General features: G+C 37.1%; 1 protein-coding gene across 1 annotated transcript; it reads right to left on the bottom strand.

Annotated features, from left to right (window-relative positions):
* Positions 1 to 3,510: 3,510 nt before the first annotated feature.
* LOC140172152 (leucine-rich repeat serine/threonine-protein kinase 1-like) lies at positions 3,511 to 10,525 on the bottom strand. Its single transcript, XM_072195487.1, has 5 exons — positions 10,241 to 10,525; positions 7,596 to 7,913; positions 6,829 to 7,002; positions 5,329 to 5,439; positions 3,511 to 5,094 (listed from the first exon to the last, which is right to left on the bottom strand). Exons 1-5 carry the CDS (start codon positions 10,502 to 10,504, stop codon positions 4,309 to 4,311), a joined length of 1,653 nt encoding a protein of 550 aa, XP_072051588.1. The 5' UTR covers positions 10,505 to 10,525; the 3' UTR covers positions 3,511 to 4,308.
* Positions 10,526 to 10,753: the final 228 nt, after the last annotated feature.

Below are 10,753 nucleotides of genomic sequence, written 5' to 3'. Positions count from 1 at the left end.
TTATTTCCGGTTAAAATCTAAAAATGTTCAAAACTTCATAACGTACTATGTTGATGACACTTGCATGGAAATGATCCTTGTGACATCCTTAACATATTAAAAAATCTAAAAGTTTATGGGTCAAAGGTCAAATTTTAAAATTAGTCCAATTTAGTTCAAATTCAACAGGAATGATCCTTATGACATTCTAAACATATTAAAAATATTTATGACCCCAAAGGTCAAAGTTTAAGGGTCAAGGCTCAAAGTCAACAGGAATGATTCTTACGACATTCTAAGCATGTTACAGATATGTTTTGACCACAAATGTCAAAGTTTAGGGGTCAAAGGTCAAATTTTAAGATAAGCATTCCGGCCCCGGCATGCCCGGCTAGGTTCAAATATGTCTACAGATCTAGTATCCTCTACCGTGTGATAGACCGTGTGATAAGCAGGTCCAATGTTTTGAGTAGTGGATGCCGGCGCGACCATGGCGACTACGATAAAACATTGGACCTGCATGTCGTCTATCATACGGTAGAGGATAGTAAAAAACAAAACAAAAAATTCCTATCGTTTATTCTCATTCTTAGTCAGTAAAATATTATTTTCATAACCAAACATTGTTTTATTTAGCAAAAATTTAGTTACCGTCATGTAAACCTTTTTCCCGTCTTTTTTTCTGAACAAAACGTGTTTACTGTTTTAGTTCCGCGTACTGCGATTTCGTTCGCATATTGCGCTCTAGAACTGTTACATAATTTTCGATATTTAACAAACATCTTGACATGTCCGGTTATGCGCCACCGGGCGTGCGCCCGTTATTCGTGGAGCTGGCAAAGATGCAGTTTTAAACCTTTGCATGCATCAAAATTATACCACAACGAAATTTCTATATGCAAGTTTGTCTTCAATTCGCCACTTGCACGGTTCCGCCATTATGCACTATGTGCGGGAGAGCCTCGAACTGGCAGCATACATGAATGGGAATTGAACCAGTCATATAACATTCTGTGTAAGGTTACGTAATTCTTCCTTTCATGTATGCTGCCAGTTCGAGGCTCTCCCGCATATAGTGCATAATGGCGGAACCGTGCAAGTGGCGAATGATTACAAGATTGATCGTCAGATTTAATTGCCAAATAAAAAATGGGAAACCGTCGGGGAATACCCTGACTCTTCGCACTAATGTTTGTCATTGTTGAAATTTTACGCAAGTACCAAAATATTTCAACACAAAGCTGAACTTTATGGTTGAATAAATATGGTTTTCTGTAAGTTCACAACCACTTTTCAAATATCTGTAGTACGATTTTGACAAACAATATCCTCGGTAGTGCAGAAAATGGTAAAATATGTTGATTACTTTCTTGTTGTTATTGTAGTTGTATAATAGTGGCAGACATCAAAATTGTCCAAAATTTTGTCTCCATCCAATAACTTCAAAACCACCTGTAACTCAATCTCGTCAAAGGTGGACTTACAGTCTTCTTGAGCTCAGGTCTTCATTTTGTGATGCTAGCATTTTATTTTTATGGCATGTTTCAGGAGATACCCACAAAAAAGCTTAGTTAATTTTCAGTTAATTCAAATTTTGTGTTTGTGAGTTATGCATCATTTGCCTACGGTGGCGTAGCCAGTGGGGACCGGTCCCCTCCCCTCCGCTTATCATGACCGTCGGTGCGAAAAACAATTGGTGACACCAATAGACAAATTAATTGTGTGCACTGCTGCATGGTGAAGAAACAAAGTACATGTTGCCCAACCCTCCCCCCACCCACGCACACACAACTTTTATGATTCTTGAGCGCACTGGGTAAAAATAATTGGGGTCAACAATTCACAACTTCCGTCGGCAAAAAATATTTCCGTCGGAACATTAACAAGTTTGTGCCCCCCCCGCCCCGTTCCGAAAACGTGGCTTCATCACTATTATTAGCCTATAGACCTACGGTATGTGTTCCATTGCTCGATAGTTTCGGCCACAATACCTCAAAACAACTGACGCGCAGTCATTAACCTCAAAAGTTTTTCCAATATTTTGCTAAAAATCCATGCATAAATGTTCAAGGTACTTTTATTTTGCATATTTTTTCCTTGAAACTTGGTCAAAGTGTTTTTAATAATGTTTTAATGTATTATATAGTGAAGCCGCGGTCTAATTTGCATAATTGCATAAATAATGACATAATTTGCAAAAATAAAAGTCCACTTTATCAAAATCCGCCCCCCTAGTCCAAAAAGGTCCAAATTTTGAAAAAAATCCACTTTTTCAAAATCAGGCCTCCCCCCAAAAAAAAATCCTGGTTACGGGCCTGAACCTGAATATTTATGCATAGATATTTAGCAATAATATTGGCAAAAATGTTAATGAGCTTCTCCAGTCACTTTATTGATTATCGATAAAAACAATAAGATACAAAGAAAATATAAATTGATATATTTTGAAAACCGTATGTCCGATTTGCTTCAAACAAAAGGGATTTTAATACGTGTGCTATGCTCTACTCAATTAATATGTTTAAAACATGCTTAAAGGCCCATTAAGTGATTTGCTCTATCGGAAAATCAGTTTTTTGCACCTTTGTGAGCATTATCCATAGATGTTGTATCATAGCCTGCTAGTGGTTAAGCCGAAAACCGTGTATTTAAGACTAAACAGGACATGTTATATGAAAATGTAATTTCTCTACATTAGCTATTGAATGGGGATCCAACTTTGTCAATACTGCTATAAATTATACATCCTTAACTTAAGGGATCTAAAATGAGCATTTATTGCGTTTCGACAGTATTTTTTGTGGGACATGAGAGCATCTCAGACCTATCGAATTGCATTCTGAATACGAAGCATGTCTTTCTGATATCAAATAATTTTCATTTTTGAAAATCACAATATAATACAAATTTTATGACAAATTATAAAAATTTGATATTTTTCAAATTTTGATATCAGTCCTCGAAGTAAATTATATAAATCTAATGATATATTCTTAAAGTGTATGTAGCAGGGAGGAAAAGCCGACGGTCAATTGAAAATGTTGACCTTTCATATTGAAGATATGGATTTTTTTTCCCAAAAGACCTAATTTTTTGTTGGTGTTTTGGGGAAAAATCCATATCTTCAATACGAAAGGTCAAAATTTTCAATTGATCGTCGGCTTTTCATCCCACCTACATACACTTTAAGTATAAATCATCAGATTTATAAAGTTTACTTCAAGTACTGTTAAATATCAAAAATATCAATTTTTAATGATTTGCCATAAAATGTGTATTACATTGCGAATTTCAAAAAAAAAATCAAAATTATTTGATATCAGAATGACATTCTTCGTATTCAGAATGCAATTCGATATCTGCTGTGCTCTAATGTCCCAAAATAAATACTGTCCAAACGTTCATACCCCAGCCCTTAAGCAATTATTAATTAAAAATTTCGCAGGGATCACTGAATAGGCCTTTAATTGAAAATGTTAAAATAATAATGGCAAACAGTCGATTGGGGAATTCCCCATGTTTGTTTAACTGTGTACTTGCTTTATTTATCTGTTGCTTACGGCTTATCTAGTAATACCGCAACTATGTTTGTATGCGGAAGTTAACTTCTATCAAACAATAAGATTTCAAATAATGTAACAACTCTAACGATACACGTTCTCTGTATACTTACTTATATCAATAATATTATACTACATGTATTAAATATATAAAGAGGGCGCTTAAACCATGTAAACAGCTAAAACCAGAACAAAGCAGAGGGCCAATGTCAGCACTTATCTACCAACCCGAGCTACCAGTAGGGAGCCTACAGGCCTACAAGGTAAATAATCTTTGTGGGTAGAATTCTTTGTGTTGCAACATATTTACTCATATATTTGCGCCAGTACTGCAGCTGATCACACATAAACATTCAACAAGAGTCCCTAAGTTATGATATATAATGGTTCTTCAAATGGGATTATTTAAATTAATTTTCAGCCTATTTTACAAGTTGACCTTAATTATCATTTGACCTCAGATATGACCTTTGCCAGCCTCTTTCAACGAACCAAATATAGTTGGCTCTATCTCCCCTCTACATGCTAGATTTTAGGAACCCAACTTAACCTTTTATCATGAATGCGAGCACAGAGAGCAAAACATTTTCATATTTGAACGTTTCCGTACATCTTTAATGGCGTAGCATCAAAAGGTTGCCTACTACAATATGTGCCAAAAATTGCTTCCCCTTCTTTTGACCAGCCAAAAATGCTCTCCCACTCTGAAACTTGCACAAAATGTTTTCCCCTTATAGTTCACGTCAAAGCGATGCACATAATTATTGCACTACCCTGAGCCTGTATGCTGCAACTTGTCAAATCGTTCGAATTCATCCAATCCCCAGCTTTCCCACACAACCAAGAATCCATTATCACTCCCCCTTCTTTCCGAGTCTTTATAATGCATACATGCCAAAATCCTGTCCTTACCCGCCCGCACAATCTGGAATACACTACCCCTTGGTTGACCCAGCATCCGGTTTAGTGACAAGACCCCTACGGCAGATACCTCATCATTATCTAGGACATCAACTACCTTGTCTGCAATGCTAACAACTACAATTTCACCCGTACTCTTCCCGACCCATAAGGTGTCCTTGACAACCTCAAGAGCCGTAATTTCATCACTAGTCTCAGATTGTCCATTGGATTGTAATGACATAACGTTGATCTTTTCTCTACTTTGGGTACTGTACTCCAAGACCTTATTAGAACCTTTGAGAGAGCACCAGATCTTGTTCTGCTGCCCTGTGATGCTTTGGATATCCTGTTTACCGGTGCTGTCATCGATGCTGACATTGTCATCTGCGGGGACATTGATGACACCTGGTGACACAGACAAATCAATCATACTAGTATTGATTATCCTCAGAGTGCTACCGCAAGCTACCCAGAGTTCTTTGCCGCTTCGCACAGGATGGAAGCCGTTACAAGACATACTCTTATCACCTAACTGGAGAGTAGACTTCAAGAACCACTCTTCAGGAGGTTCCTCCGATGAGTTTATTTGGAAGACCTCGGTGGTTCCGTTCTCGAGACCAGCAAATACGTACCCTACTTCTTCAAAGTCATTCTGTGATAAAATACATACACAAAGAAAGCTTGAAGACGTTGAAGTTACCGCACAACAAAATGAGATTGGAAAAAGTTGGAATCTACAAAATTATGGTAGTAACATACTTTATAGCCCTTATGTAGCTCGGTCCACCTCAGATAATTATGATAAATTGGGAGATCGAGAAAATGATGACTCATCTTCAAAAATGTCATTAATATTATTTTTTCGATAATCCGTATATACCGGTACCTGTTGATAGTACAGACTGGCTACTGTGGCTTTGAGATTGAGTTTTCTGGCCTCATTGAGAGCCGCTCCATTGGTTTCTGTCGGACACTCAAACACTAGAATTTCACGACCCTACAATAATTAACATGATTATGCACAAAAAACGAAAAATACAGGTAATTTATGTTAATTGACCGCATTGCTCGATAGTCCGACGTACAAGTGTCAACAACAATTAATGAAATGTCGTGGTCGGGATTTATAAACATAATTGAAAATATTAAAATAGTTTTGGTACATTGGACTTCTTAGCAATATCGCATACCATACAGTACAATATTCCTAAATGTTTCTTGCAAATTACTTCGATTCGCTTTGCAAGTCATTTCTGACTCAATACTACATTTCATTGTTTAAAAAAAGTTTCTTTGAAACAATATGAAATCACAAGAATTCAGTGACAAACTAGGCGTATATTAAAAGACCACTTATAAGATAACGACAATACATTGGGCTTGTCCAGATGATAGATGCACACCCCCTAGAGGAGTTGGGATTTCAAGACTTTTTGTCCAGTCATGATTGTTGGAAAATTAATACAAACTTTAAAGTGTCCAAAGACGAAAAAATCCAGCAGAAAAATAGTTCAAAATCTGAAATTCTTAATTTAATTCAAGAGGCTCATTTTGACAATTCCATGATTTCTCATTCTTTAATAGCACGATACCAGCTTTCGCCAGTAACATTGGCAACTGGAATTCCAGCCGTTTTCAGAAAGCGAACTTGCTAATCCAGGCAATTCTTTTATTGAAAAGTTACTCCTCTATGCGGGTGTGCACTTATTTTCTGAAATAGCCCATTGCCATACTTTAACTATACATATATCTGTCAGCTGTAATTTCGGCAAAACCAAAAATCATCAAATTTCGGCATGCTTTTGAACACTATTATTTCGTGACCACACAGACTGAACTAAACATCTCAAAAAAAGTAACTGACCCCCCTTAAATATTGACCATTATTCAAAACGGGTGATTGTATTACAAATCTGTAAAATTCGCTGGAAGCAGAATTTATTTCTGCACATTTTGACACCTTTGTAGCAATTGACTAAATATTGACGTCACAGCGTACATTTAAATCAATGTATCCCAAGACTTGAAAGTTGCAGTAAATTCTATTGATTTTGCATTCAGTGTAATGGAAGGAAATCTGTTTAAATAATATCTGAGTGTTTTTGTATTATAATAATGTGTATGTAAGTGCAACTTTCAAATCTGGACCTCGCTACATTAAATTGACCGGTGTTTTATTGTTTTCTGGGCTATTGTATCAAATGAGGTGTCAAAATAAATTCTGCTTCCAACGCATTTTACAGATTTGCAATACAATAGCCCCTTTTTGAATAGTGGGCATTATTTAAGGGTTAAAATTAATTACTTTTTTGAGATGTTTATACTGATATGAAGGAAAGTTTTTTTTTCTAGCAACTCGGCTTTATTAGATATAGCCTATACATACTGTCGTCCCAATGAGGTTGTATCTTCCCACTTGTAGTACACACTTAACTGGCATCCCCACATGTAGTTCTGACTTAGCAAAGGGTCTACCATGGTCTGCTGACAGAAGCTGATATCTACGACGTGCATTGAGCGCACCGCCAGTCCACGTATGAATTTTGTAGTCTTCAGGAGTCTAAATCAGAGAACAATGAATTGCAACATTATGCGACTCGTTTGTTTTCAATATAAAATTAATATATTAATAATATACCTTAAAGTTGTATGAAGCAAAATAATACGTCGCGGTAAATAGGCTAAAACCAAACTAAAACAGCAGAGGCGATTTGGATGGATCCAAAAAGTATACACAGGTAAAGGAAACGAACCTCTGATACATTCTTATATTTTGTAAGAAAGATGGACACTATTACTGCCCATGCCAAAGCAATATATGCCAAAGCAATACACGTCTGATTCATTTTGCTTCACGAATGGCTAAAGTAATGGTATAATTCATTGTATCCCATTCCATAATAATTGCTTCATACGTCAAAAGACATGCCATAAATACATACAGGGAAAGTCTTTTGATAGCATCGTCGTATCTATTGCTTAGACAGGTCTAGTATTTTATAGAGATGTGACTGTTGCTCTTATCTCTTATTTTCTGGCAAAGACGGGTCAAAGTTGGCTTCACACAGGATGTTGTGTGATTGTACCCCGGGGATTGTACTTTCAGGCAAGACACCGTACATTGCAGTAATGAATCTCTGCAAATTCACTTACCGTAGTGACAATTGGAGAACTACACGCAAACGAGTCCAGCTCAATCACATGTCGTAATGCCAGAATGCTAACATCACGTAGAACTGATAATATCCTGTCGTCGCGAGGTCTATCTCTGGGATTCTCTCGCCAGCACGTCCGCATGAGAGCTATGAAGAGCGGGAAGCTCGTCTGTAAGGTATATCTCACGAACGAAAAACGACCTCTTGATGCATCCTCGTCAATTTGTTTTACTTGGGTGTCTTGTTGGAAATAGTGTGATGGGGAGACGCAAGTAAAGAGTTGGTACAGAAGTCTACCATAGGAAAACCAGTCAGCCTATCATAAAGAAATCATCGATATAATGAGTTAAATTGAGCTTCGTCCTCAATGTCGGTATATAAAGTGTGTCTTGGGCTACAGTGGTCGGCGAAAATCTGTAAAGCGTGCAGAGGCCTGTGGTTTGGAATCGTGCATTATAAATCCCTAAATTGATTTATTCAGCATTTAAATCGTACCATTGTCGTTCCTATGTCCTGTTATCTCTCAATTCTGATCTTGATCCTTCTATTAATACCAATCCAAATTATAACTTCAAAATCTTCAGATCACAGTTTCGCTCCACCGGTTGCTATCTCTCCTACATAAACCCACTGTGCAATGACTATAAAAGCTTTTCCATTAGCTTCTATGGGACCCCTACACTACACCTTGGTGCAGAAAATAGGTTCGCTCCACTTTTTCATAATCTTCAACACAGTTCAACATCTTATGTGGCCCGCAGAGTCAAGAAGAATTTCCTCACTCAATTGTCAAAAAGTTGGGTTTCTTTGGAGTCTATATATATCAGCTTGTTTATTCCATGGATTACTTCCATGTTTATTCACAGATGGAATATCATTCTGTGGTTTATAAAGTTATTGTGGTTTCAAGGTTTTTGGATTAAGTTTAATGGAAGTGTCATGGTGTGTGATCATTCAGGGTGAGTCAGTGCCACAATTATGTCAAAATATTGTTCAAACCAAAACTGTATAAATGTAACCTCATGCAGACCTACTAAGCACTAAGAACTTCATTTATTGCACCCTATATATTTTTGGTGTGCTGATGCATGCATCATACACCAAAAATGCTATTGAAACTAGTAATATACCAGCTAGCATGCTAGTGTAGCTCAAGATATACTAGTATTCAGCCAATTTACAAAATAATTTATTCAATTTCAAGATGACTTCTGTCGACTATTTGTTTCAAAATCGCTTTTCTACACATGATGACAATATTAAAGGTAAGATTTATTTGAAGAATCAAGGCTCTTGTTTTAACCTATTTATGTTCAGTGTTTGTCATATTCCAGATGAGTTTTTTTTTTAATTTGCCCTAAAAGTATGCACCAAATCACACCATTTTAACTTCATTTTTAAAAATTTCTCAATTTCTGAGGGGCACATCCCCCCTCAGACACCCCCTGCGTCGCACAAGTGCTCCGGCCGGCGCTTCGCGCCAATTTGCACCAAGTAAAAATAATATCACCAGCCGCCACTACCAACAGGAAGAAGGAAGGACTAGAAAGAAGGAAGTGCACACCCCCATCGAGGAGTAAATTTTCAATAAAAGAAATGACTGGATTTCCAGGCTTGCTTCCTGGAAACGACGGGGATTCCAGTATGTTACAAGAAAAGGCTTGGAAATGCAATAAAGTGTATAAAAATCACGGAATTATCCGAAATGAGCTCCCAAATTGAGCATTTCCGATTTTGAACTATTTTGCTGCTGAATATTTTCACCTTTGGGAAATTTAAAAGGCTGGATTTTCAATAAAACCCGTCTGGACAAAAAGTCTGGAAATCCGAACTCCTCTATAGGGGTGTACATCTAAAGTCTGCACAAAAAGTAACTCAGCTGTTATAAATACGCCTATAGCTTCAGAACTAATAATCATTTCCACAATATTTCTACATAGAAAGAAGAACGATTTATTTACGCGCATTTTGATACCCCATTTTGACAAATAGCGTTCAATATTAACAATACAGTACAGTAGTGCTTTTGAAGAAGAATACCCGAATTTATAAGTTGCAGTTTACAGCGATCAATGGTTATTACGCAAGCATTGTGGCACGTAAAACCCTCCATTTATCGTCGCGCTGACTTCAAATCAATACAAATAGCTGCAACTTTTTAATTCGGGTGTTGTTCTTTAAAACACTGCTGTGTTGTTAATATTGAATGAAATTGGACAAATGGGGTATCAAAATGCGCGTAAATACATCGTGCTTCTTTCTATGTAGAAATAGTGTGGAAACAATTATTAGTTCTGAAGCTATGTGCGTATTTATAACAGCTGAGTTACTTTTTGTGCAGACTTTATTTTCTGGAATAGCTCATAGTGTAGTAAATGAGTTGGAAGGAAGGAAGAAATCGTTTATAGCATATCCTTCAAGCCCGTTGTTCGTAAAAAACCGTTATTTGTTCTTTGTCCTGTACCACGGGTACGTACGGGTACGCCACTATGTGTTGCGACCGACGATTTGTCCTATGATCTATTTCATCTTCAGCGACACCTCATTAATTTCCTAACATTTACCTAATCCTACCCAGGACAATATGTATGAGGTGTCACTAGAATTGGAATAGATAATAATTATAGGACATTCTTTACGTACCTCTTTGTCAAATATCAAGTCATGTCCAATTTCAGGTGCTCTGAATCCTGGTGTTCCAACTCTCCCTTTGTTGCCACTGGCATCAACAATTCTTGAAATACCATAATCTGTTATCTTCACATTGACAGGATCAAGAATTTCTTTTGAGAATACTAAGACGTTTGCTGGTTTGAGGTCAGCGTGTGTGATACCCATAGTGTGAAGATATGCGAGGCCGTGAGCTATCTGAGATGCTATCTTCACGCTCAGCTTTCTGCCCATCATCGTGCCTTGAAGCTCAACATGCTGTCCTGCATAGTACAATAGGAAAGAGTTTTCTGGTGACTTGGTGTTCTAGGGTTGATGTAAGCTGATGTAAATTGGGTTATATTTTAAAAAGCCGTCACCTTGATTTTATAATAACATCAATTCTGATTGTAAGGGTGCCTAATATATCATGGTGGAAACGCGTGGTTGTGCTATTCCCCTAAGAACTTTCACGTGGTATATTTAACACCTGTGTATTTACTCCCA

The sequence above is a fragment of the Amphiura filiformis genome, chromosome 15 (genome assembly GCF_039555335.1).
Source record: "Amphiura filiformis chromosome 15, Afil_fr2py, whole genome shotgun sequence".
Taxonomy (NCBI): Eukaryota; Metazoa; Echinodermata; class Ophiuroidea; order Amphilepidida; family Amphiuridae; genus Amphiura; species Amphiura filiformis.
This window is presented reverse-complemented; position numbering and strand designations above follow the sequence as displayed.

Bases quoted from the DNA above. Each gene is read 5' to 3' on its own strand.
- LOC140172152 (XM_072195487.1), bottom strand. From the start codon at position 10,504: ATGATGGGCAGAAAGCTGAGCGTGAAGATAGCATCTCAGATAGCTCAC. The intron at 7,914-10,240 runs GTACGTAAAGAA...TCTTTATGATAG, and splicing joins ACTTGATATTTGACAAAGAG to GCTGACTGGTTTTCCTATGG. The intron at 5,095-5,328 runs GTACCGGTATAT...ATTTTATCACAG, and splicing joins CCAGTCTGTACTATCAACAG to AATGACTTTGAAGAAGTAGG.